This window comes from Trachemys scripta, chromosome 17 (genome assembly GCF_013100865.1).
Source record: "Trachemys scripta elegans isolate TJP31775 chromosome 17, CAS_Tse_1.0, whole genome shotgun sequence".
NCBI classification, from domain to species: domain Eukaryota; kingdom Metazoa; phylum Chordata; order Testudines; family Emydidae; genus Trachemys; species Trachemys scripta.
Genome location: NC_048314.1, coordinates 245518 through 273506, shown reverse-complemented (window position 1 = coordinate 273506; position 27989 = coordinate 245518). Strand labels below are relative to the sequence as shown.

At 44.5% G+C, this 27989-nt stretch overlaps 1 protein-coding gene across 4 annotated transcripts; it reads left to right on the top strand.

Moving 5' to 3' along the window:
• The first annotated feature begins 158 nt into the window (after positions 1-158).
• On the top strand, positions 159-27989 carry AKAP8 (A-kinase anchoring protein 8). Of its 4 annotated transcripts, XR_004648456.1 has the most exons (15): positions 159-300; positions 6180-6218; positions 7345-7377; positions 8967-9270; positions 10491-11076; positions 12436-12577; positions 12991-13037; positions 13765-13801; positions 16448-16544; positions 17223-17364; positions 18194-18287; positions 19918-20048; positions 23088-23183; positions 24678-24872; positions 26544-26678. XR_004648456.1 is itself a non-coding variant. In XM_034793387.1 (14 exons), the coding sequence occupies exons 1-14, from the start codon at positions 282-284 to the stop codon at positions 27060-27062; spliced, it is 2250 nt and encodes a 749-aa protein (XP_034649278.1). In that variant the 5' UTR covers positions 160-281; the 3' UTR covers positions 27063-27989. The 4 variants fall into 4 exon arrangements, 3 of the variants coding, with proteins under 3 accessions (XP_034649278.1, XP_034649277.1, XP_034649279.1); XM_034793387.1 differs by lacking the exon at positions 24678-24872 and having other exon boundaries at positions 160-300; positions 10491-11040; positions 26544-27989; XM_034793386.1 differs by lacking the exon at positions 24678-24872 and having other exon boundaries at positions 160-300; positions 26544-27989.

The window sequence follows — 27989 nt, the reverse complement described above, 5'->3', positions numbered from 1 at the left end:
ACGAAAAAGTCGTCTAGTCCAATGGGATCTCTCGAACGTCCGGGTGGCGAAGACACACTAACCAATGGCAATTGGGCGGGGGCGGTGCTTTGTGGGAGACCCGACGAATGGGTGCGAGGCGGGGCGGAACTCGGGAGTACGCCCAATAGGGTGTTTTGGGGGTGGTGCCCGATCGCGGGGATGGCCAATGGGCGACGGGCGTGTGGCGCTTGCGTAGTGAGCGGAAGGGCGTGCAGTTAGTGCGGAGGAGCCGTTGGACTTGGCCGAAGGCGGAGGGAGACATGGATCAGGGATACGGCAGTAAGTAAAGAGAGCGAGCGGGGCGGAACGAGGCCTGAGCCCTACGGAGGGCGCTGGGACAGCGTAGTGGGCCCCTCCCGGCCGCCGCCGCGAACCCCGTTTACCTGGGGGGGGGCAACCTACCCCCTGGCGAAGTTAACCCCGCCTACCGTGTGGAGATGGCGGCCCCGATTGGCTGTCAGACCCGCCTTTCAGCGAGGTACCCCTGCGGATTGGTGCAGCGGGGGACGGCGTTGTGAGGGAGTTTGTCCATCCCCCCTTTCACCGTGAGGAGTGGCGCGGTGGGGAGCGGGACCCCCGTGAGGGGGAGGGGAAAGGGGGCGGAACCACCTCTCCCTCTCCGGGGACTGGAAATGGAGCGAGTCCCATTTCTGAAGACGACACAAAATGGCGGCTGCCCGCCCGCCCGCCCCTCGCCGCGTGTGCGCGGCCCCGCGGTCTCTGCGGCCCCGTGCGCGGCCCCCTGCGCCGTGGGAAGCTGCCGCCGCCTCTCGTTCCCGCGGAGCCCTACGTGCTGTGCTGCCGCCCCGCCCCCAGAGGTGGGGGACCGGGCTCGACACTCACCGGGCTGCCTGGGGGAGCCTCCTCCGCCCAGCCCCGTAGCTCAGGCCAGGCCCAGGGGCGCCATCTCCTTTCGCAGCCCCGGTCTCCGGCCGTCCCCTACCGCCGTACCCCTGTGCAGGGCTCTGGCTCTCTCCCCATCTGTCTCCACTGCTACAGCTCCCCCCTTCCAGTGCAGCTCTCCGCCTCATCCCAGCAGCCGCCCACAGGGTAGCGCTCTAGCCCGCCGGCCTCCCCTCAGCTGCCCCCCAGCGCAGCCCTGTGATGCCACCCCGAATATCTTCCTGTTGCATGGACAAGCGTGTCTGGAATTGTAATAGTAAACATTGAACAAATACCCAGAAAAATCCTCAAACTTTAAGTTACAAGCTGACTGGTGGGAGGGAGCTTTCCCTGGCTTGGGAATAGCAGCTGGAACTTGCCAGTCGTTGTCAGAAATTAGATCAGGCTAGTGGTCCATCTAGTCCAGTAACCAGTCTGGCGATTCCTATTTTCCAGAGCAGACCAGTGGTGGGGCAGATCTCTTAAACCATCGATATACACACAGTTTCTACTCAGACCAGAACAGCTCTAGCCCTCACCCGTGGTTCCACCACTACCAAGCAGAGCAGTCCAGTGCAATCCTGTTATCCCCTATATGCCATACTAACATAGTGTCAGTGCTCTCCTCCAACGCTACTGCCACCTTAAAGTAGCTCAGTAACATCATAGTCCGTGGACCTGCTAGTACTTGACGTTGGCGGTTTAAATGTTTCAAACTTGGTGTTTGTTATGACAGCTACCCACCGCCAACTGTGAAAACAAGGCTGTGCTTGAAAGGAACAAAATCAATGCCAGATGTGGCCCAGAAAAGGGAATTATTTAGGTTTCTGATGGTTTTGGTTCTCAGCTGTGTCAACATTTGTATGTTCTGAGATCTTGTATGAAAGCTACACATATGCCTAATGGAACTCTAGCACATTTTCTTAAATGATAATTTCAGTGCTGGGCTCTTTAGATAACACATTTTAATGTATATTTATTTGAGTATATTTATAAGCTAAAACACTTTCCTCCTTATGAGTACAGTAACAAATCTGTGTATGTATGCAGTAGAGAGTAATGGGTGGAATTTATGAAGACAGCTGATTTGACTGCCAAAAGATTGTATGAAGATTGTTAAAACTATGAGAAAATACCTTTTCATTTTATTCCAAAGAATACCAGTTTATTGATATTAGGCTGTCTTGCTGTGAGTCCACTTTGATGTTAGGACAGTGGTATGTAGATGCTAAGCATTGTCACTTGTCATCATGATGGTAGATGCCAGTAGGTGGCATGTATGTTCTTAGATGATGGTATGGTTTAAAAAACAACCACCCCAAACCACCCCTACCCTAGGTGTGTCATTCGAATCTCTGGTTGGCCACTTAAGTTTTTCTTGCCCACTAATCTAGGCATTTCTTATTTTAATTCTAAATTGTTTCTTTTTAAGCCATTGCATATAATTCCCCCATCTTGAATTATCTTCTACATATCTTTGTGCAGTTATATTCTGCCACAGACTTGGAACAAAGGATTAAAACTGTACATAACTTGTCATCCTTTTGCTTCTCTTAATTATCAATGTGCCTTTTTGGTGAGGAAAATAGTTTGTACATAAGAGGATTAATCAAAAGGTAATTTTCAGTACTATTGTCTATTATACCTAGATTGAAACGCTGCTGACTATGGGACAGTTCTGAATGCTGCTCTGTCCAAAACATGTATTGCTTTCTTTTAATGTCTCCAAAGTCCTGGTGGAAACCATTTCCCCTTGTAGCTGGCAAAGAAGGCAACAAAAGCTGATTGCAGTTCACTTAGCAGACTGTTTCAATCATAAAACCAAAGCCAGTGATGAATGTGATTTACAGTTGCAGCATCTCTGTTTTATATGGAACCAGGAGGCTGAATGTTAGAAGTTGCTTTGTCACAGATTCGTAGATTCCAAGGCTGGAAGGTACCATTGCCTCTGCATAACACAGGCCACAGAATTTGCCCAAAATTATTCCTAGAGCAGATCTTTTAGAGAAACATTCAGTCTGGATTAAAGAAGCGTCAATAATGGAGAATCCACCACAACCCTTTGTAAATTGTTCCAATGATTAATCACCTTCACTGTTCGGAAATTTGGAAATGAGTAATCTGAATTTGTCTAATTTCAACTTCTAGCCATTGGATCGTGTTGTACCTTTGTCTGCTAGAGTCCATTATTCAATATTTGTAAGCATCCACATGGGGAACACAGTGTAATCAAGTCACCCCCTAATCTTCTCTTTAAGATAAATAACAAGCTAAATAAATGGTCCAATGGGAGCCTCAACACCTGGAGACTTATTTCTGGCTTCTGACCCTTGGAAAGTTGTTTGTCCTTCTGTAAAATAGGCATATTTATCTTTTAGTAAGTTGGGTAAATATAGGTTTTAGTCATTATTTTTACTATGGGGAGAGAGTATTTCTCCACATCTGAAGCTATAACTAGTTTTCCATTAAATCCTGTTTTTCATCCCCACTTAGAAAAACAGCTTTTCATTAGTGATTTAATATTGGAGTAGAGTACAGAGACACTCCTGTGACAGGCGCTCAGCACCCTACTTCGGGAAAAGAGTACCAAAAGCGTGAATCCGTAAGGCAAGGCTCCAGTCACTGCACCAATTTGTCTCACCACCGACAAGGGCATTTTTGAGACTTGACTGCGCCCCAAGCTCTTTTTGCAGTACTATTCTTGAGCGGGTGTTTTCACAGTCTATATTTGTGGCTCTTGGTCCTCACTTCTCAAATGAAGTTTGCATTTGTTTTGTTAAACTTAGCCTGTCTCTCTGGACTTTCCATCTTGTGTTGAATTTCTGCTCTCCTCTCTGGAATGGTTAGTCTCAGTTTTGTATTTATCACAGCTTTGACCAATTTGTTCTCTGTTCCTTCTTACTAAGTCATTAATAAATGTGTTAGTGCTTGATCTTCTGACCCCGCTAGACAAATGCTTCCAAAGCTGATGCTGAACTGTTAATCGTTGTCCTCTTAACTTGGGTTTAAAACAGGTTAGAAAATCAATTTTATAATGGCTTTATCTAATCCAGATTTCTCCAGTTGTGTAACAAGAACATTAGATTCATGATGTTATGTCTATAAGGAATGCCTGGTTGGGGTTTGCGTTAACGACTTGTCAAGATATTGAGGTGCAGTCTGTGAATACTCCACGTTCCAGCATTCAGAGCAGTCTGGCCATGGACCAAGATAGATGTGTCATGCTAGGCCAAGTAGCCTCTGCAGACTGTAACTGTATCAAAACTGAGGATGGCTGTAGGGTATATTGTAGAGCTACTTGGGCCTTTTGTGGTCTTCCACTTTTTGTATATACTAAGTAAGCTTTAGATTGATATAATTTGTATTTAAAAAAACCCATGCTGGGGATTTTTCACATGAGCTAATTTTCTATGTGTTCCGGTGTTGCAGTCCAGTGACTAGAGCAATGCCTGGGACTCCAGACTTGAGGTCTTTTCTTGGCTCCGCCATTGACCTGCTGTGAGCTTGCTGTGGGCAAGTTACTTTCTCCTCTGGCTCTGTTTCCCTTCCCACTCCTTGCCTTCCAGTCTGGATAGGGACAGTGCCTAGAACAGTGGGACACTGATCTGATTTGGGCTCTCCAAGTTTCATTGTAATACAAATATTTGCTCTTCTCTGCTTCCCCTTTTATTTTTTTCATATTTATAAGAGGATTATTTTCCGTTCACTCAAGTGATGGACTTTAAAACTAGGGCTCTGTGGTTGTAGGTGTCTGTGTACACATAGTGTTTATAGGTTTGAGACTTTATCATTAACTTTAAAAAATGCACTTGCGTGTTTTGACTGGGTTTAAACCTTCCCTGCAGTGTCCCCTGGGCAGCCCAAACATAGCAGCCTAATTCTAGTACCGGTATGTAAAAACTGGAAAGTGAAACTGCTGAACAGAAGTGAAAGTAACTAATGTTCATCCTGAGAGAAATGCATAATGTGAACAGCCTAAATGTTGAAAAGTAAACATCAAAACTTGTAGACTTTGTAAAGCGAGGGCCCATTTTAAAAACATGTTTTATCTGTGACTTCTAACCTTACAATTCCTATTTTGCTGTTGCATTTGCTGTCATGAGCACTACAGTAGCCTTTAGAGATGTACTTTCTTACATGCTCCTAGTCTAATTGTTATATGAAAGTAATCCTTGCTGAGCTCCTCTTGGGGGATACATTTTAGAGACTGAAGGCTTCTTCTTTGTTCAGTAATATCGGTGTGGATTTGTTCTTATGAAGATGCAGATTTAGTTGCTAAGTTAACTTTAATTATGGTAGGGAAATATCCAGCATGCTGTCTTCTAAATTCTCAGGATTCCTGTTCTAAATGGAATTTTGGAATAGAGAATTCAGTAAGTAAATGTACAGAATCCTTTATTTTAAAAATATATAAATTAAATTCAAGACTAAATTCTCCTCACTTAGAGGTGAAACTAAATTAGGGGCAAGAGTCTCTACAAGGCGAAGCAGAATTTATAGCCCAGAGGGAAAGAGGGCAAAGGGAATCCTCATCCAGCCAGCTCTGTGGTGTTTATGGCCCTGTATGCTGCTGAAGCATACTTAGATGCTTTGGAATAGGAGTGGAGGCCAGAATTGAGGAAAGAGAGAAATGAATTATTTGATTACTAGGGTGAAAATTACATTGGCTTCTTTTCAATTAATAATAGGATTGGTAGCCAAAAAGAAATTGAGAAATAAAACCAGTCCTCCGCCTCCTATCTCTTCTCCACCAGGGTAACAACATATGTATTACCTGAGCGCACATGGTCACTCCAGTGCATTTGGAGCATTCTGGCCAGCAGTTCTTGAATTTGGGTAGTAGTCCAGTCACCCAGTTTTTCATAAGAGACTTACTTGACTGACTTGGAAATCAGAATAGTTACAGGTTCGCCGTCTCGGCTTAGGTAGGTTTATAACAGGAAAAAATGGTGCTTATTTTGAAAAGAATTTTCCTATAAAATGTGGATTCTCTTAAATTTCTCAATGTTTCTATTTTCACTTGGAGACTATTTATTTATCTTTGTGTTTAGCAATGTGTTTTTTAAAAGCAGGGACACAGGGCTCCAGATGCCAAATGGTAAAAATACTCATGCAAACAAAAGTAAACTCAGCTCCCTCCCTCAAACCAGTAAGGAAAGAAACAAAAACCACTCTCGCCACTAATGCTAGTTTCTAGGGTAGTCTTCATTCCACAAGAGCTGGGGAAAGAGTAGCATGTCCTTAAAGTAGCTTAATATGTTTGTTTATTTCTACAGGTTATGGCACCTGGAGCACTGCTGCCACCAATGCTCAAGGTAAGTTTCACAGTTATATTTCAAGCTGACATAGGGAATTGCATTTTTAAAAAATAATTTGTTTTATGCCTTTTCCTTTCTAATGTTCTGTAACAAAGTGTAGCATTCCTCATTTTTTGGCTTATTGCTTTTACCCTCCTCTATAATCACACTGAGTAAGCTTTTTGTAAATGTTTAGTCCAACTTTTGGAGACTATAGGAAGGAATACTCACTTCTGTGCTGTGGTGTTGATGGGGTGATGGAAGGGCAGACAAACATTTTCCTGGGCTCTCATATTGGAAGGTTGATTTCCAGACCTAGGCACTGATCCAGCAAATGCATGGGCCCATTTTTAACTTTTATTCAGTGAGCAACTTATGGTAGTAAAGTTAAACATGTGCCCAGGTATTTGCTGGATCAGGTCCTACTACTTGATCTCTTTATACCCCTCCTCTACATTTCCAAGCGTGTTTTGATCTTATTAAATGTTGACTTTGAAGCTTTTTCACTATGGTTTTGCCAGTAAGTGTTTGTTGAAACTGGGGTTCTTAATAAAGAGTTGGAGTCTAATTTCTGCAGTTGCTTATGCCCTGTGGCCTCCACTGAGAAACTTGAGAACTGATTTATGAAGCAATACTACACTTTTTTACAGTTCCTCTTTGTGGGATTTCCTACCTTGAAGTAGTGTTAATAGAACTGGAGTCAGCTAATAATCTTGGGTCTGCTGATGGTGAACATGGGCTAAAGATAACAGCGCTAAATAATATTTCAATATTTATTGAAATGCAACAAAGATTTTCTTTTTGAACCATAAACTGGGAAGAATATAATATTTGTTTTTGTTACTGGATAGTCTGAGTGTATTGGACCCTGAGGTTCTGGTACAGTATTTCTGTATCTCCAGCTTTCTCTTGAAATAAATCAGAAATGTTTCCCACATAATGCAATTTTCCATTTAATTCTCCATTGCTTGTTACATTTTCATAAGACAGTACTTCTGAGAGCCTTTTCTTTTCTGCTTATGTGAAAGGATAATATTTTTTGCTGGCATTAAATTGAGTGACATTCACGTAGCCTTTGTAAACTGAATACCATTGGGTGATTCTTCTAATGTTGAAATAATGCGTTTGTCTTTCCATCCCATAGGTACATATGCAGCAAACGCAGCAAATTGGCAAGGTATGTGTTATATATACATTGTTTTTGTGTTAAGTCCTCTATACTCTGTTCAACTTCTTGAGTTGACTGCAATACCTAGGTCTATTCTCCAACTCACTTATTTGTACCTTGCTTCATCATTCTGCACTATGCTGGGCTTCAGGCCAGAATAGTGATGAGCCTGGGTACAAACCTTTCCCCTCAAAAGCTAGGATTATGCTCTTGACATTTAAATGACACCTTGATTGTATGCAGTAAACACAGCTGTACCTGCCTGCTGGTACTGCTAAAGGGTTTGTCTGTGTTTCCATAATAAATCCTTGTGTTGGGTTTAGAATTTAGCTTTTCACTCTGGCGTGTAATTGGCCTTGATTTGAAGTATTTTTAAAGCTGTGTTTTGTGCCTTAATTTGAGAAGAACTGATTATTATTACTTTTAGTCTTTTTCTCTAGTTTTTACTTTAAAAAAAACTGGGTATTGTGTAGCACAGAGGGCAATAGACCTCTGGTCAAGTCGGTAGGGAAAAATGAGTTTCTCTTATTTGTGTTGTGTTAGTGCCTAGGAGCCCTAATTATGGATTATTATGCTAGGCGCTGTACAAGCACAGAACAAAATGTACAAGGAAATGAGACAGTATTGGTCCTCAGGATAGACAATGGCATCGGTGCACCAGTGGCCTGAGGGTGTCAAGTGTAATGTGGGCATAATAGAATGGAGGGAGTTTTGAGGAGGGTTCTCGATCATGATTTGGTAGCCACTTAACTAGAGCCCTAGGATTGGCATAGCAGAGGGTATTGCAGGTTAGAAGTAGCTGTGGAAGCGCTCTGAGAGGAAGCTTGTTTTTTAGTACAGGGCTCAGAAATGCATTTTCTCTTCAGAACCAGTACAGCCCTGGCTTGGTGAGTCGGTGCACTGCTTGTAGCACACTGGCAGGTTGTGTATGTGTAGTGCTATTACAAGGATTCTCTGTACGGTCATACACTTCCCAAATTCCCAATCTCTGGATTTACATAAGCAGTGTCCAGTAGTGGCATGAACATAGCTGTAGTGCAGTGCCTTTGCCCCTCACCATTCTATTCTCTTGCCATAAGGCAGTTTGTTGTTGTCAGAGCTAGAATATGGCTCATCACTTCAGATTTTCTGGTTCGTCTATTAAATGTATGTCAACGCTGTATTTATTCTTGCATACGTGGTTACAAGCCCAGCAACACAGGTCTCTCAAATTTCAGCATGCATGCTGGCAATGTATTACGCTATAGATACTGAACATTATAATAACAACAAATCTTTATGGTAGTACAGGATCTCGGTCGTATCAGTTAAAACCAAGATGGACCAATCACTGGAATAATCCCACACTGGTTCATGATCATTGGCTGAGTGCAACAGAGATTTTTCTATCTCTGATTTTTGTAACTTTAGGAAACCTGAATTTTCCTTTACAGAGAACCTGACCATACTTGTTCGAAAAGTTTAAAAGTTTTCATCAAATAGTAAAGATCAGCTGCAACCTTGACTGGTAGAGTGAGTTCATTAGCATCTAAACTCCTTCCTACATGAGCCTACATTTCTTTGACAGTGTATTCAATTTAACTTTCCATTTCTGCAAGGCTATGAAGGCTATGACTATTATGGCACCCAAACCACTGGCTCTACCACAGCTGCCTCGTACAATTATGCTGCAGCTGCAGCAGCTGCTGCTGCTGCTACCACGAATACCTGGGAGACTCCCAAAACTACCGACATGACCATGACTGCTGATGTCAACACCAGTATGCCAGTGGCAACTTATAGTACAGAAGCTGTGGCGAATGAGAACTCCGACTCCATCATAGCCAAAATAAACCAGCGTCTGGATATGCTGTCAAAGGAAGGCAGTGGTGGAGGTGGGGAAGGAATGGAAGACCAGGAAAGGTAACGTATCGCTTCTTACTTTTCACAGAGATTTTTAAATCTTAAATCACTGTAATTTCAAATTAAATTGAAACATTTTACTGCTGAGGGAATGGTCCAATATTAATTCCTCTTAAACAGACACGTTGGTACAAAATGCAGCCTTGATCTCTTGGTCCCAAATTATGTTATCAACCCCTATTCAGCATAACAATGTATTTTCAAAGCTGGTTTCTCTGTTCACCCTTAGTTGTACCGAAACTTACTTTTATTAATGATGAAATGCTGAAGTGAGATGTTTAATCTGCAACTGTATTTTTCTTACCTTTTCTGATAATGCCTTGTAATCTAAATTGTTTGTACTGCTAGACCAGTCAGAATGAAGAAAAATACCAGATGCTTGCTCTATTGTGCAGGCAGTAATATGCATCCTGACATCAGTTGTAGGAAGGAAGAAATGAAATACATAACCTTTCTGTGGCATTGGTATCTGCTACTTCATCAGCCAAGATGCTGATGGATTTATCTGCCTTAATTCCACACCCAGTGGTAAAACCAAAAGTTTTCTCTTTTGGATTCCTTGTTATTGCCCCTGCTGCTATGTTAGGAATATTGCAAGTACATTGGAACCCCTGTGTGTACTGCCTCTACCCTGCAAAGCAGAGGTATTTCTCATTTCTCCTCAGGGCTTCTACTTCAGGCAGGGATTTTTGCTCTTTTGTCCTTCTGTATCTAATTAATTCTCCAGTTATTTCCTATTTCTGCAGCTGTGTACTGTGCCAGGCTTCCTGTGTGCTTGTAGTTCTCCTAATGAGCTAGCTGGCAGTGAGGAAAGGGATCTCTTGGCTATACCTCAATGTGGGATTAAGGTGGATAGAAACCCATCAGTTTTTTGATTAACAGATCAGCAGGTACCCCCACTCAGAGAGGGTAACAAAAGTGAGAAGCTTTTTCAGCTGTATTTCTGATTAGACATTTGTGCAGCAGATTAACAATTTTTGGTTAAATTCTCAAATCGCCCTAAGACTAAGGACAGGGTGAAGTGAGTTCCTGTGCAAAGGTGTCACTCAGCAGGGACCACAGTATTTTTTTGTATTCTTTGCATCTTCATTCTTTGTGTCCTGATTCTGGTTTTAACCCAAATTAAATCTGGATGTAACTTTCTCTGTGGCTTTTATGTTTGGCAGAGCATGGCTCTGTGCTTTATTAGCTACTGATTTGATTCCTTGCTTGCTGTGCAGCTCTTTCAGGTTTGAGTCTTTTGAATCTTATGACTCAAGGGCTTCAATGAACGACCGTGATCTGTACAGAGCTGGCTACGATTATGGCGAAGTTGCAACTGATCGGAATGATTCCTTTGGAAGCCAGTTTGACAGCCGCAGGAATCAGTCCAGCAACAGAGGAAACAGCTATGGTCTCATTAGAGGGAGGGGCCAGAATCGGATTCAAAATCGGGGGCGTCTAAATGCTTTCAACCGCACCGACCGCTTCATGCCATCTTCAAGTACTGAGCGACTGTCTGCACGCTGGAATGAGTTGAACTATATGGGTGGGCGGAGCATGGGTGGTCCCTGCCCCAACAGGCTCCCTTCCCTCTTCTCCCAAGCCCTTGTCCCTGACTATTGTGATTATGGGGACTATGGCGATTACGGGGATTATGGAGATTATGGCGACTATGGTGACTACGGAGACTACGGTGACTATGGGGACTATGACTATGGCATGATGGGAATGCCAGGAATGGGAAGGTATGGTAACATGCCATATGGAGTCGGCAGGCAACGAAACAGAGTGAGTACAGTGCCGTGGCATCTGAACGTTCTTATGGTAAGACCCGTCAAACCACTTGTTCTTGGTGTAAAACCTTTGCTACTTTGCTTTTACTCATGTAGTTACCCTTAAAAGACAAGACAGGTTTCAGAGTGGAAGCCATGTTAGGCTGAATCAGCGAAAACAACTAAGAGTCCTTAAGGTGCCACAAGAACTCCTCCTTGTTTTTCCTTAAAAGACAGGCAGCGCATTGTTAATCCAGGGGCACTGGGATTAGCTGTGAAGTACGCTCCTCCTGTTAGAAGGGTACATTTTCTTCTGATAATTGCCAGATTTCAGTGTCACTTTTCAAAGAGTCAACAGGTTGATGTGCTGTTTCTCTGTACAAATAGGATATAGTTTCTGAGCAGACTTTTTCTTTAGAAAAAATTAACTATTTGGGAGGCAGGGAACCATGTACAGTATTTTGGATACCTTCGGCACAGCTCGTCTGCTCAGTTTATAAAAGGATTTACTGCATTAAGTACAGCTACTCAACATTTCTCAAACTGGGGTCCGCAGACACCTGGGGCTCCCCGAGGGTAACCCAAGGGGCCAATGGGCCCAACTAATCAACTTCTCCCCCTCCCTCCCAGCACCTTCTGCACGCTAAAAGTCCAGCACCGCCACGGATCTAAGGCAGGCTTCCCACCTTCCCTGGCTCCGCGCCACTCCCGGAAGCGTCTGTCTCAGCCCAGCGGCCCATGGGGAGTTGGGGGTCTCCGTATGCTCCCCCCACCCTGAGCCTCAACTCTGCAGCTCCCATTGGCTGGGAACTGTGGCCAGTGGGAGCTGAGAGGGTGGTGCCTGCGGGCAGGGGTAGTGCATGGAAACCCCTTCGACCCGACCTTCCCCCCCCCCCCCCCCCTCCGCGTAGGAGCCACTGCCAGAAACGTGCCAGTTGCTTTCAGGAGCCGACTGAGCTAAGCACCACCTGGCTGGAGCCTGCATCTTTCACCCCCTCCCACATCCCAACCCTCTGTCCCACCCAGAGCTTGTACCTTGCACCCAAACTCCCTCTCAAAGCCCATACCCCCTCCTGCAACCTAGCCTGGTGAAAGTGAGTGAGGGTGGGGGAGAGAGAGCGACAGAGGGAGGGGGGATGGAGTGAGTGAGGGTGAGGCCTCGGAGAAGGAGCGGGGAAGGGCTGAGTTGGGGGGGGGGGGGGCTTGGGGGTTCCCAAAAATTTTTAAATCAGTGAAGGTCCACGGGTTGATAAAGTTTGAGAACCGATGATCTAGACAGACGGTTACAGGGTCACACGTGCTTTTAGAAGCTCATTTCATTTAAGCTGCAGAAGGGTTAGAAGAGCTGGAGCTTCTTGGTTGATCCTGAAAAGCTGGACAATAAGATACTTCACCCAATTTGTGTTTCTAGCCCAAGAGGAGAAGTTTCCGCAACCGCTCAGGGGGTCGATCAGATAGTGAAGGAGGGCGCAAGCGGAAACAATCCCAAAGCGGAGATGAGCCAGACAGCAAACAGGCAAAGACTGACAGCGAAGGAGACGACACTGAGAACGGTACAGTCCTGTTTTTTGAAACTAATAAGGCTCGCAGCTAACATCACTGATTAAGTGCTTCCTCTCTTCACTGACTGACAACCAGCACTATAGATATTGGCTGTTAGATCTTAAAACTTCGTGGTCCTTAATCTGAGGTTATAGTCTGTCACTGTTACTGTGGTATGCTGTGAGATGCCTAATAGCATTCAGGCTTTACCTTGATGCTCTGGGGACTCATCAGAGAAGTTGGTGCTCTAAATTCACACAACACAGAATAGTCAGTAAACTGAGTTTTGTATTGGTGGTTATGAACCAGTGCTCTGTGAGTAAATAGGCAATGCTATAGTGCTGCTGCCTAGTAACTTGCAGTAGGAGGGGGAGGACAGGCTTTCCCCACCCTAGTTAAATGATCTATCTTGTATATCTGGCAGATGATGGTGAAGGAGAGGACAAATCTGGAGATGAAGGAGACAAAGGTGTAAGTAACTTTCTAGAGCCTCTATAGAATGAATGTGAATGTTCTGAACGTGTCTGCTAGATTCTTTCTTAGCTACCTTTATTAGATTAGCCTCACCTGAGAGTGAAGATGTGAGAATATTGTAGCTAGTGTCCTTTACTTTGCTCCCACACACCAGAGCCAGAATTTCTAAAATAGCCTAAAGTTAGGCTTCTAAATCTACGTAGACATCTTTTTTTCAAAAATGCTGAGTACCCAAAAGTTCCCTCCTACTGCAATATAGGATACGTATGACTGTTCCTAATGTTGGGGTGCTATGAACTCTGCTTTCTAGACCAGCACAATGCTCCATTATTGTTCTATGATTTCGGAGGGAGTATGATCTAGTAATTGGGACAGTGGGATTAAACTCCTTATTAATTATGTTTATTACAGTAGTGCCTAAGGGCTAAATAGGGGTGGAGCCCCATTTTTCTAGACACTGTACAAACACCAAATTCTGTCCATGGCTATGACTCATTGTTTTAGCAACATATAAAATGTTAAGACTGTCAAAATAGGATCTTACTGTCATATTTTGAAATAGCCTTAGCAAAACAATTTTGCAAATTTTGGTTAAATATGATGGTTTGATCTAAAAATGACTCTACACTGTGTACTCTGTCAGTCACTGACCGATTAGAGCAGATACAGTTTATGTGGATTTTTAAAGTAGTAGTTGATGGCTTTCTTTTTTTTTGTTTTAAAGGAGAATGAGGGTTGTGATGAAGATTGGGAGAAGAAAGGTAGGGTAATTTGTTCACGTCACATGATTCCTGTGGACTTAACGTACCCAACTGGCGCGTTTTCCCTCTTTTTCACTTGGAGCTATCTTGAGTTCAGCTTTCAATCAAAGGCTTATAAAACTCAGGAGTGTGCTATGTCATGTCAAGTACAACACACACAGGTCCGGGTGCCTAAGCTGCTGCTTTAGTGTAGTCTTTTGCAGCCTGGTGGGATAATGCTGCTTGCCTATGAGGGGCGTCACTCATATCAGAGCTCTGACACTGTGCTCACTGCTGTACCGAAAAGCCAGTCACAGTGCCTGTCCAAGCTTACAATCTAAGATGGAAAAACAAAACACCAATAGTCCAGTAAATGGATAAAGCAGGATTTTCTCTAATAATGACACACATCTTGGGTGGTGGTTTAACAGTGACACTCTAAATTAAATATGTCTTTGTCCAGAGCAGGTGGAAGCATATTAGATCAAGGGTTAGTTTGAAAGCCTTATTATCTCATGTGAAAACAACTCTTGTCATTCCTTTTGAACTGAATTCCTTTGAGTTGAATGGAGAACAGAAAGCCCAGATGTGCCTGCACCCTATCTGGGGGAAAGGGCCTGTTATGCAAAGAGTTTTATCTTAGAAATTATAGATGGAGGTGTCTTATTGGGTCCCCGTAGCCAGAACCATCTCCTCTTGCCTCCGTATGTTTCTTGTATTTGTGCTATGCATGTCTGGCAGGCTGTTGGGCCTACACCCTAAGGGGATGATGTCTCCTTTTCACTTGGTCACTTGCTGATTGCGAAGAGGGACTTGAGTCTTACTGACATCAAGTCATAAAGCATATTCATTAATTTCAGAATGAGGGAAATGTCACTGAAGGGATTTATAAAACAGAGCTGGCTAATCTGTGAGATCAGTTTGAGGGGTAAACCCTTAGATAGCAAAACCACAAACGTAGGAAGGCAGAGACTAAACATTGAGACTGCCCCTTTTATTGCCCTTGGCTGGGATTTTCAAAAGTGCTCAGCGTTGGCTTAACTCAGTAGCAGTTTTACTATTGACTTCAGTGAAAGCAGTTAGACCAGTGCTGAGCAATTCAGAAAATTACACCCCTTGTCTGTATTTGTGGAAAGAATTTTAGCTGCTAATATACTTGTCACAATTTTCACTTATGGCCTGCACTTTCACAATTCTGCAGTTGGCAGTCCTAAATTAGTCAATTCTAGACTCACCTTCTCTTATGCTTTCAGGATGTATATGAATCTTTTTGAGATTCACAAGCCACTGCTTGTTTGAAATTATGATCTGCATAGTTGTGGGAATGTAGAAAGCTGCCAACCGTGTTTGTGGCTTATTAAATGTTGTAGCAAAGCAGACACTTAGAACAAGATGGCTTTGCATGTTAGCTGCTATGCAGCACATGATTATTGGGGGGAGCCACACGTTTTCTTTATGGGGAATTAGTGCTCTGCTCTAGCCACACATAGGACATTCTCATGGCTGACGTTGGGATCTAGTTTGTTGTTCGGATGTTTATCCAAACCTTCCTCTTTGATAACCAGATCCTGACCCACAGAGGGTCCCCTATCTTTGGTGTTACCACAGTACAGGCAGTGGGGATAGGGTTGCTCTCTCTGCTGGGTTCTGGCTAGTTGCTCCATTAAAATCCTGTGTTCTCCCAGGCATTTGGAGACCTCGCAAAATACATGGCTGTGTATTGGCAAAGCCCTAGAACCATGTAGTTTGAAGACAGCAGGCTGTACAGCGAAGATAAAAAGACGTGGATATCTAATTCAGTTGGAGACTTAGACTGAGGTTCTGTCCAATTCTCCCTTCCCTGGCTCACACTTTGTTGTCCTGCTTGCAGGGGCCTTAAAACCCCAATTATTCCTTTTCTCATTAAGGATTTTGGAGAAGCAGCACTCCAGTGGCTTCAAAGCTCCTCTGAGAAACCAAACAGCAGTCATGTTTATCTGTGATAGACATTCTGGAATGGCATGTGAGGTGTTTTGAACCCTTTGGGGTGCTTTGCTAGCATCCTGAAAAATAGAAGGTGAAAAAAGTGAAAGGACAATACCCAATACAAAATGGAGTCTGTGCTTCAGTTCTCAGGTAAATGAGTCACTGAGAATGTGCATTACCAGCACTCGACCACCCAAGGAAACCAAGGGTAGGAGGGAGGGACAGACACTAGTTATGCAGGGGAAGTTGGGTAAACGTGTGTCACCCAATACAGCTACCCCAGGAGAGGGCCTTCACTGTCAACAGTAAGAGCTGGTTCCATTTGTGGTTGCTCTGTCTTCACAGAAACCAGCAACTTCTGAAGTTAAGTGATGGGAGTTCCCTTCTGGGCATCAAGAGTCAGGAGTGGGGTCTGTTACAATTGGTACCACTCGAGAACTGAGAACTCTTAATGCCAAGGACATTTAGGCTGGAAGCCGAGTAGTTTCCCAGAAACAAACACCTGATAGAGAAGCGGCCTGAAAAGACAAATCAGACAGAGGCGCTGTCAGAGATTAGGAAGGATAGGGATTTCTTGAAGCCTAGCACGGGAGGGAAGCACAGTAGCTCACATCCTAATAAAACCCAAAGAATTAAATTTCTGCCAACTAAAAATGTTGACATTAGGTTTTATATAGAAACTTTACATGTGATTCTCTGTAGCATCTGGAGATGGCGGTGATGATGATGATGATGAGGTGAAAAAGAAGAGGGAGAAACAGAGGAGAAGGGATAGAATGCGTGATCGTGCTATGGACAGGTAAGTGACTATAAAGGGAGCAATCAATAAATCAGTCTCCCAAGGGCAGTGCTATGACTCATCATCCCTAACCCACCTGGCACAGAATTCTCTTTGGATCTCTGCAGGAGATCTGAACTCTCTCCTGTTCACACAACACAGATATAAGTTTCCGTTTGAAGCCGGCACAGTGGAATCAGCATTTCAATTCCAGCCAATCTACTCTTCTCTTCTCTTTGTGCTTTGTAACTCCCATTAAAGAAAGGGGAATGTAGGTATTGTCTAATAGTTACAGTTGTATGAGTAATTCATTATAGCTCTTATGCTAAATACAGGGCATTGCCATTTTAAAAAGTAAGCATTTTAAAGACTAAATGACCGATTAAGATAACTTACCCATTCAGTACATATGTACAAATTAACAATAGTATTGTCAAATGAAAATTCATTTTGTATATTCCAACATTAGGCTTAATGCTGACTCCGTAAAATACATCTGTATTCTTTCAACATGCATGTACATGCTACAAAGCAAAATTACACAATTTAGGACAGGAATATAATAGTACCGCATCAACTGAAACTGGAGAGGAAAGTTTGGTAAGCAGAAAAATCCTCAAACTGGAATTTTGTCAGGGTGCTCTTGTGAAAAGTTTCACTGTATAAATAGATTATTGTACCACACATTACTTTCTTCAGAATCCAGTTCGCCTGTTCTGTGTGTAAGTTCCGTAGCTTTGAAGATGAAGAAATTCAGAAACATCTGCAAAGCAAGTTTCACAAAGATACCCTGCGATACATTGGCACCAAACTCCCTGATAAAACAGTTGAATTCCTGCAGGTATGTGGACGGCTCAGCCTTTTTTTAACCCTTATATAAAATTCCTAGAATGGTGTGGGAGAAGGCATAGGATAATTGAGGAATTCTGTTACTGTCTGTCACATCTGCTGATTGCATTGCCCAGGGATTGGTAATGGGGTACAGAGCCCTCTGGCTCCTTTCCAGCTCATGCCAGCATTCACTAAGAGTTATCAATTGATGGCTCTTTACTGACTCATGTGAAATGTGGTGTTAGGTTTGCCTAGTTCCCAGTGGATCACCTATGCATGTGACACAAATAACACTCAGTTGGCACAGTTTAAGCCTCAAGTTAGCTGGCTCATCAGAGAAGCCAAGAAATGAATAAGCCATAGAGACCGACTCTCCCCTCCCCATAGCTCTAAAAGCATGTCTTTCAGGTGAGATGTCAGGCAGCTTGTGCTTCTGCAGCCTACGTTGCATCCTTCTCTAGATGATCAGTGTTTAAGTCTCCAGGCTGTCAATAGGCATCTTTCAGGAACACAAAGGTCACCTGAATGGTTTAAAGAGACAGTTAACCACTGTCATGGCACTATTGACTACTGTAGCATGCTGAGCTATATGGAGCGTGGCTCTGACTGAATAGATCTGTCTGAGCTCCTGAAGGTATAGGCAGGGTGGGGTGGGAGTGCTTGGCATGTCTCAATTATTTAGTTGTGCTCTCTTCCCCTCCCCATGGGTTTTCTTACAGAGCTCTCATTTCCCTTCTGAATGGCATGCTATAGATTTTGATGCTTATTGATGCCATTGGCTTGTACAAGTGGTGGAGAGTTTCATTCTCTCTTCTTCTCCCCTCTCCCACCGCCCCCAGGAGTATATTGTGAACAGGAATAAGAAAATTGAAAAGCGTCGTCAGGAGCTGACTGAAAAGGAGGGTACAAAGCAGAAACCAGACCCTTTCAAGGGTAAGTGATGTCTGTGTATGCCTGGAGACTATTTGTTTTGCAGTGGCACATAGGAGCACCAGTAATAAACCAGGACCACTTTGTGCAAGGTCCTGTACAAACACAGAACAAAAAGACAGTCCTTGCCCTATAGATTTTACAATTAAGTATTGCCCGTTCAGTAATGCTTCATCAGTCAGCTCTTAATTAGGCCCAAGATGCCACAAACTATCCGACTTCCCTAGCAGAAAACAGTTATTACTCTATGATGTGGCTTAGATGATCAGTGGAAATCCAGTAGCCCTGGAGTAGCAAGTGCTGAAGGAAAAAGCTTGGCAGTGTGGATGCTGCTGGATGAGGGGTTGGAAAAAGGAGCCACATTTGCTTTTCCTTTCTCAGGCCAAACTTCTTATCTGAAAGGGCTGGGGTAAGACAGAAGTTAAACTTGCCACCCAGTTTAATCTTGCCATCTTATCCCAGTGACTGGGAGACCTGCTAAAGATGACTGCATTTTGAAAGTTAGAAAGAAAGTGAACAAGTGCCATTTTTAAAGGGCTGAGTCACTCTGTGCTCTATTCATTTTTGTAGGCAGTTGTAGTTTAGCCTTGCTTCCAGATGCTATATCACAGTACACATGAATGCCATGGCAGATTTTATAAAAATAAGAGGCCTCACTGTCAGGTGGGGAGAGACTGCAGATTCTGTGCATGGTTTAGTGAGAATCCATTGCAGTGTTACTGATGCTGAATTCTGTGGCCAGTGAAGATGTGTGGCAGTAGGAGATGGGGAAATGTTCAAAAGCAAAGGGTTTTATTGACTTTGTAAATAATCAGTTGAACAGAACAGATCCCATGTTCATTTTACTATTTAACTCCATTAAAAGCTGTTGGGTTGTTTTTTTTCCTGTTTTGTTCTTGCCTCCATTTCTGCAATAGCACATTGCCACAGAACCTACAAGGTCTTGCTTAGCACACAATTCCCAACATGTTTTCCTACAGGCCAGGGTCTCTTTAGACACAGCCAGTTAATGAAAAGGCATTTGAACTAATGTAGAGAGCTTGGGTCCTGTGATACACTTGAATTAAGTTGTGCATTGGCCAACATTAAGCCAGCTAACAGGTTTTTGCTGTTGACCTCTGAAAATTGGGTAACGGAAGAGTGAAATATTCAAAAATCTAGGAAATTTTTGTGCTGTCCTGCCTTTGAGTCTTTGCAAGAGTCTCATTGAAGCCACTTTTGAGGCAGGCTGGCCTTGTGGCGAAGGCGCTTACCTGGGACTGAGGAAATCTGGGTTCCATTCCCTGCTCTGCTTAGGGAAAGTCAGTGATTTTTGTGCTTGTCTGACATTAGGATAAGTGGTGATATTTGTGATGTGCTCTGATACAACAGGAGTGGGGCATGTGTAAGAACCTAGATTGTTGAGATAACTGGCTTCTCAGATCCTTAGAATGACATGCATGGATGGTTCTCAGAAAGCAAGGCAGAATTAAAAGGAGATGAGATACCGTCAATTTACCGTCAGTTACATCCCAGAGGGATTTTTGTGATATTTATTTATGGGAGTGGTGAGAGGGTGTTGATGGGACACTCAGAACATTTTTCGAGGTAATAGCTACTCTGAACGTTGGCTAACCTGTCTGTGTCACCCCAGGTATTGGCCAGGAACACTTTTTCAAGAAGATCGAGGCAGCTCACTGTATGGCTTGTGACATGTTAATTCCTGCACAGAACCACCTCCTTCAAAGACACCTGAGGTCAGCAGACCACAACAGGAACCGCAGAGTAAGCAAGCATACTCGCTTCTGGCCAACTATTCATTCGATAATTTAAAGTAACTTTTCATCTTTAACTCAGAGAACTGGCTGAATGGACAGGTAAAGGGCTGAGGGTTTCTGACCGCTGAGGGCTCTTGCCTGGAGGAATGCTAACTTGCTTTCCACCTGCTAGAAACGCTTCTCATCTTCTGGCTTATTGTTCCCAACCTGATGGAATGCAAAACCAATTTGTAACATTGTGGTCACTGGCGATTGTGGGAAGATGAAGGAACTGGCCCTGTGGATTTTGTTCTCCTGCAGGTATTGGCAAGTAGGTAGGTAGGTACGTATTGGCAGCTGAGCTGGAAGGGGTTGTAGTACATGTTGGGAGTGAAAGAGAGATGAATAGAAGTGGTTACAAAGAAAGTGAGACCTGGTCTTGCCTTTTGTAATCTGCCATCCTATAGTATGTCAATGAATTTGAGAACCATGGAATCATTGATAGGAGCTGAAGTTTCCATATGCTGACTGTGATACATAGGGAGCCAGACCCTTAAGGGCACATCTTTTATTGGGCCAGGAATTAGATTTTGGATAGAATTCATACGTTTTAAGGCCAGAAGGCAGGATTGTGATCATCTAGTCTGACCTGCCTAACACAGGGTTAGAGGACATCCCCCCCCACCCCAGTAATTTCTATGAGGGTCTGGCTTTTCCTTCCTGTTCTCTTGGGATTAAACTGCTCTGACTCAGGAATGCTGTATAAATTACACACCAAGTGTTCTTTTTGAGGTTGCACTGTTTTATAATGCTGCTTAATAAAAAATTCAAAAGCCTGCCTTGTCAGAACACTTGAGGCAGGCACAATAATAATTCTAACAGAAGGCATAATGTTAGATGAGCATCTAAATAGCATTGGCCACAGTGGAGCTTGGAGCTTTACAATATATCTTCCAGCAGTTCTTCATCTCAGTTCGAAATGGAGCAATGCATGATGAGTAGAGCTACAATTTAGTCATGGCAATCACGGATTCTGTGACTTTCTCAGACCTTCATGACTTCTTCAGTTGGGGCCGGGGCTATGCTCCCCCACCCCACGGCAGGGGCTGCTGATGGGGCCAAGCATCCTGCCCCACAGCTTGCGGCAAGGGCTGCAGCCCACCGTGTGCCCCCGCCCCGCAGCGTCAACGGTTATTTTTAGTAAAAGTCACAGACAGGTCAGAGGCTCTGTGAATTTTTGTTTATTGCCCGTGACCTGTCTGTGACTTTTAGTAAAAGTAACTGTGACAAAATTGTAGCCTTAATGATGAGATCTATAGTCTTCAAAGACTGCTCTTTCATAAAAAGAGAGAGGCTGCAATCACTTCTCTCTATGCAAGTTAAATACAGCTCTTCAGCACCCAGCTTTTGTTGGTTCGTTGTTCAGTTGGGGAAAATATGAGAGATCCTTTGAAACCCTTCCAGAAGTGTTAAATGCCAGTGGCATTTAATCCTATCTGTCCATTATTCCTTTACTTCCTGCTCTTCACAGTTTGTTGCTACTGAGTATGGTTAAGCTTGGCAGAATTTGATTTTTATTTTTCTAATTTTGACAGTTGATACTGATTTTTTTTTTTTCCTAACAACAACAACTTTTATTTTTACAGTGGCTGGAAATTAGGGGTGGGGGGGTTGGGCTCCCTGCATGTCTGAGAGGTCCAAGACACTGGGGTACAAGGTGCAGGGAGGCTGTGGTCCTGGCCCAGTCAGGGCTGCTGCAAGGAGGACAAGCCCTCAACCACTAGGTGCTGCTGAACTATTCCTGCCCAGGATAGTTTCCACAATCCCAATTGATGGATGAGTGGGGCCAAGGCAGCACAGCTGCAGAGGGCTCCCTGCACAGCTGCAGGGCTGGTGACACCCAATCCCTTGCAGGCGCAAGGTCCAGAGAAGGCTGCGGTCTTGGGGGGGGGGGGGGCAAGGCAGAGACCTCTGGCTAGGACTATGATGAAGATGAGCCCCTGCCCATGGGGAAGCCATCCCACTACTATATGGCTCCATTCCTGGCAGGAGGCATTCAGCAGCGGGTGGCCTTCCCTGTGTCGGGGGTTTGTCGTTGTTCTTGCAGCCCTGGCTGTGGGGGGTCTCCGCTCATTCCACCAGGACCACAGCTTTCCCTGTATGTTGCACCTGCAGGGACCAGGGGTCAGTGTCCCTGCGGCCATGCAGGAAGCCCTCTGCAGCCCTGCTGTCACAGGAGTGAAGGAGCAGGGCTGCAGAGGGGGCTGTGCGCTGCTGCAGGGCTGCTGACACTCGGGCTCTACAGGGCAAGGTGCGGGGTGGATGCAATCCCACTGACTGTTGTTTTCATCAGTTTCCTTGTCAGCTGAAATCAACATTTTCTGACATCTATCAGTGTAAAATCAAATCCTACCAAGCCTAAGTATGATGCACCTGCTCATTTGGTGCTAGCCAATCTGGAGATCGCACACTGATATTTGTGCAGACAGCTTAATCTGTTACTGAATAGCGTTCATTTTAAAGTCCTAAAACTTGGTTACATCTGATTTTACTGTAAGGTATTTGAGGGATATGCTCATGTCTGATTTGGGATCACCTCAATTTGGGAGCAGTTTCAGTCAGAATTAAGTCAAGGAATGAAGTCACTCATTGCTTGATGGTATTTGGATGTAAATGCATGCACAGCATAGCAGAAATTGTTTAGCTGTCTTGTTTTCTGAAATAAACTTACTTTGGTAGTGAAAAGACCTAATAATCTGCTTCTTTAACTAGGGATTGCTACATTGCTCCTTCCTTGCCCAGCAGCCTTTGCATTTGGGTGACCATTGCAGTTGAGGGTCCTTAAATGGACTTTCCTTCAGGGCTTGTATTGCCAGATTGGGCATGCCCTTCCCCAAGGCCAAAACATGCACCCTATGCAGAGCAGCCACTGCAGAACAGGGCTGGAATCTGGAATTTCTCCTTGATAGCATAGCTGAGCAGGAACCAACATCTTGTGACTGGTCTCTGTTAAGCTCTTCCTTGACTTGACCCACAGAGTAACCCCAGTGTCCGGTTTCCTTTTCAGATGGCAGCTGAGCAGTTCAAGAAAACTAGTCTCCATGTTGCCAAGAGTGTCCTAAATAACAAGCACATTGTAAAAATGCTGGAAAAGTATCTCAAGGTGAGTGAGTAAGAAAGTCACCAGCTAGTCTTGCTTTTCCACAGAGCAGTGGGGATACACGCTGACTTGGTCCTGAACACTGAACTGGTACAGAGCACAGAGCTGAGTATCACTGTGTGTGCTGCATGTTGGTCACAAAGCTTGCTTCTATATACAATGGGGAGAAGCATAGATACCACTCTGCTTTCTTATGCATAGGCTGAGCCTTGGGTCTGGTGTCTTTATTTTCTTTTTAGGCAGTTTATCACTTTTCATGTATTTTTAAAAATTTACATATTGTACCTTATTGCAATCCCCGCGCATGTAGATTAGTTATGAAATCACCCAAACCAAAACATAATTAAAGGAACAAAATATCAAAAGGAACTTCAGTGCCCTAAAGTCAGCCCTCAGGCAGTGGCCTGAGGGGGCATTCACCCTGGTGCCAAAAGGAGGCACAAGGCGTAGGTACCATCTAAGTCCCACAGGGCGTAAGTTGGACTGAAGTGGTGCTTAGGCTACCTGCCTGGGGTGAATTTCACCCTGCATGAACAGTTAGGCTCTCAAACTTTCCCAGCAGGTTAACAAACTCTAACAGACCAACAGGGGAATCAAATTCCAGAGTCGAAACACATTCCCTGTAGGCCCTATCCATGTCCCTCGAGATCAAAGCAGGGGAGTATCAGTGAGAGCACCCTAGCCGATCCTCACTGTCAGGATGGAGTATGAGGACAAAGGGCCACAACAGGTAGGGTTCTTAGGTCAAATCAGCACTTTGAATTGCATCCAGAAAGAAGCTGGAAGCCAGTGCAATCTTCAGAGTATGGGTGTAATATGCTCCATGCGGAAGCGCCGCTGAGTAAGCAGGCAGTTGCGTCCTGCACTGACATTTCCAAGTTGCCTTCAAGGGTATGCCCATTTAGAGCACATTGCAGTAATGCAATCTGGCGGTGGCATGGGCATGGGTAACTGGCGAGGTCCACATCTGAGAGGAAAGGTCGCAACCTCCTTGCCATGCGAAGATGAAAAGAAGCACTTTTGGCTACTGCTGGTACCTGGGAATCCAGGAGCAGCCAAGGATCCAACAGGACCCCTGATTTGCAAACTTGGCTAACAGGGCAGGCAAAACCCCTCAAATGGGGGGAGCAGCTGTTTCCCCTGTTCCACCGGCATCACTTTGGTCTTATCTGGATTGAGCCTCTGCCAACTAGCTCTCATCCAAGCCCCAGTCTCTGCTAGACACTAGCAAAACTGAGACTCCACCCTCTGGGTCCAGTGAAAGAGACTATGAGCTGAGAGTTATCAGCACATTGATGGCACTGCAGCCCAGATAGCGAGGCTGTCTCCCCTAGCGGCCTCTCATACACGTTGAACAGGAGGGGTGACAATAAACCCTGCGGTACCCCACACGAGAGAGCCCTCGGGGCAGATGAGCAATTGCCCAGTGCTACCCTCTGGGATCTCTCAGAGGAAAGAACGGAACCACTCAAGTGCAACTCCGTCTACCCCTGCCAGGGTCCGCAGGCACATCAACAACACCTCATGATCAACGGTATCAAAGGCTGCCGGCAGATCTAAAAGAATCAGCATGGGCACCTGACCTTTGTCCATCAGCAGGAGGAGATCTTCGACCGATCCCAGCACGGTCTCCGTACCATACCCAGGTGCAAAACCAGACTGAAAGGGGTGAAGGAAATCTGAGGATTCCAGGTAATGCCAGAGCTGCCTCGCCAAAACCTTCTCAGCAACCTTCCCCAAGGAAGGCTGGAGACAGGGTGATAATTGCCAAGACTGTCAGCGTCAAGAGATGGTTTCTTGAACGTGGGCCTAATGATTCCTCCTCTGAGGGATGCTGGCACCTTGCCCTTACAAAGGGAGGCTGTGACAGTCTCCACCAATAGTGGACTCCATATTCCCCTTTAGATTTTACTGGCGATTATGGACATGGGTCCAGATCGCAGGGTATAGCCTGGAGTTCCTCCAGAACCTCAATAGATAAGATTGGCTGGCTGAAATCCAGCCAGAGAAGACGACATTATGTTTGTCCTCCACCTGCATGGATCTACTCTTGTGGAGGCAGCCAGACTGGTCTGAATCTGATCATTCTGGTCCGTGAAGTAGAAAACTCCTCACAAGAAACACTTGACTGTTGCTAGGCAAAGATGGCCCAGTTTTACTAGGCTGTCTGTCACCCAGCACAGTTTCACTGGGCAGGATTTCAGGGATACTGGTGGGGCAGGAGAACTCTCTCCTCGCCTCCATCGCAACCATGACATGAGTTCAAAAGCTCTTAGTCACACTCTATTAGATTCCGGGCAAGATTTCTGCCACTGGCATGTTACCTTCCTCATTCACACTTCATCTGTTGCAGGCTGCCTGCATACCAAGGTGATCTGTGAGGAAGGGAAGGAGAGTTTAGGAGCCACCATACCATAATCCAGAACAAACCATGCAGGGGGTCCATCTGCTGGCTGTACAATATTCTCCCTCAGATAACTCTGAAACCCAGTCTAAGCCAAATAATAAAAATAGGTCCCCTGTTCCAACAAGAGTAGAAGTGAGCTCTGATCTCAGCCTTATTCAGGCTGAACGAGGCCAAAACCCTTAGGGCCTTGACCTCTTTTGAAAAATGTGAATAACTCCTACTGAAATAACAAAACCTAATTAGTTATCACTTAGTGTGGGATGGAGAGAGCAGGAACCAATTCCTGAGACTACCAAGACGGTTTTCACTTGAAACCATTAGTTATACCAACACTTCAAAAAATACCTGGATTTCTTGGCTCCCAAAGATAGGGTGGTATGAAAACTGTTACTTCAGTTGTTGATCTGCCTGAACCTCTCCCAGTGGGAGAGATTTCTTTCCCACTGGGTTGTATGCTCAAGTGGGACTGGACAGAAGGTGAAAAAAATGATATAATTGCTTTCTAGAAGATGAGTTCCTCCCACTTGAGATTGGACACCCCTGGTTTGCCTAGGTGTTGCAGCACACACAATTCATAAGACTACACCCTCCCTCCCCTAGCCCCTGGGTGACTGCACCCTGAACAGGTTGCAGTACATGAGAGTCGCATACAATTTCCATTCCTGCAAGGTAGAGGCTTTCCCAGCAATAAGTAACATTGCCTATTGATGTGGGGCTTTGAGAAACACTTTCCTGGGGTGCTTTTCATGATAAAAGTTTAGAGTGCACAATTTTTATAGGAGCTTTGGGGCTGGACTTGATCAATTTTCACAGTTCTTTCCTGAAATTGAGGATCTGTCGTTTCCACTTGATCTCCGTTGCAAACCTCTGAATTTCACATCTGAGGTTTTCTCTAGGAGACACTTAAACCATACTACAGGCAAATGACTGCTGTCCTTTTCCCCTCTCTTTGTCAGGGCGATGATCCATTTACAGATGAAATTGTTGACCAGGATGTTGACGAAACTGAAGCCTTGGAAGGAGCTGATGGGGGTGGAGAAGGGGCTAATGAAAGTGCTACTGCAGAGATGAAAGAGGAAGGTACTGGAGATGCAGGTGAAGCCACAGAAGCCCCTGAAGCCACTAAAGCAGAAGGAGAAGAAATAGAGAGAGCCTCTGAGGAATTGCCTGAAAATGCGGAGTTGCCTGAAAATGAGGCAGAGCAGCAGCCACTGCCGCCGCCACAGGAAGAAGCCGAGGTTGAGGCAGAGGCTGGAATAGAAGCAGCAGCAGAGGCAGCAGTGGTTGCAACAGAAGAACCATCCCCTCCTCAAGGAAACATCGGGGAGACAGCGGCTTCTGCAGGGGGTGAAGCTGAGGTGCACCAGATTGAAAAGGAAGAGGAAAAACCAAGTGAGGTAACAGAGTCTGGAACCAGTGATGCAAAGGTAGAGGAGGAGGCACCGCCTGTAGAAGTGGAGCTGCAGCAAGAATAACTCTGTGAATGTTTGTGTGAAGGTGACGTGTCCTGCACAATTGTATAATCCATTATTTTGATTTTTTTCCTGTCTTATTCAAACGCAGTACCTGAATGTGCATTGCCAGAAATACGGCTGGCTTTGTTTTTGTTTGAGGGGAGGGACCCAACTGTTCTGTTATGGGAGCAGTCTTGTGCTTAACTGTCTTGTTCTGTAGACTTGCTTAGTTCTGCTTTCTACATAATTTTTTAGGTTGAAGACTGCAGAAAGCTGTACATTCCCCAAGAAACACTTGAGGTGCATCATCTTTTTGAATTTTAGAATGGAAAGCAGGATTTGCAAAATAAAAACATGATGATTAGATTCTGACAGCTGTTTGGTTTTTAAGTGCAGCACTAAAGCAGTATGGTTTCTTTTGCAACAGAGACTTGGTCCTTTTACTAATTGGGAGCCAATAAATATCTTCAGCATTTTTTATCCCTACCTTTAGGGAATACTTTACCATTTTAAATACTCCCTAGAAAGGAGAGGATTTTTTGTCAAGAGATCCACTGGCTTCATCTGTCAAAACTCAGTACTGCATGAGAATTAGGATACTTAGTTTTACAGTTTTTAAGCACCAAGCTGGTTTATGTCTAGAAATCAGGCCACTCTTTGTATAGTGCACTGATTTAGAGACCTACTTTGAGGAGGGGGGGGGGGGAATTGCACCTCCCTTGAAAACCGTTTTTTCCTTCCTCCTAAATTTTAATAAGGTCACAATAGTCTCATTCACAGTATAAAACTGATTGCCAAATGCTGTCACAGGTTATTCAAACAGTACCAAGATCAGCAAACGATAGGAACTGCTGACTTGTTAAGTGTTATTATCTATGCTTGTGGTATAAAATGTTTAAGTCTGATATAGACCCGCTATAATTTTGAATAAACCCAGAGTTTTTGGTC

Excerpts from the sequence above, each read along its gene's own strand:
- AKAP8 (XM_034793386.1), top strand. Across the intron at positions 12,578-12,990 it reads AGGAGACGACACTGAGAACG|ATGATGGTGAAGGAGAGGAC; the intron begins GTACAGTCCTGT and ends TATATCTGGCAG. Across the intron at positions 13,802-16,447 it reads TGAAGATTGGGAGAAGAAAG|CATCTGGAGATGGCGGTGAT; the intron begins GTAGGGTAATTT and ends GATTCTCTGTAG.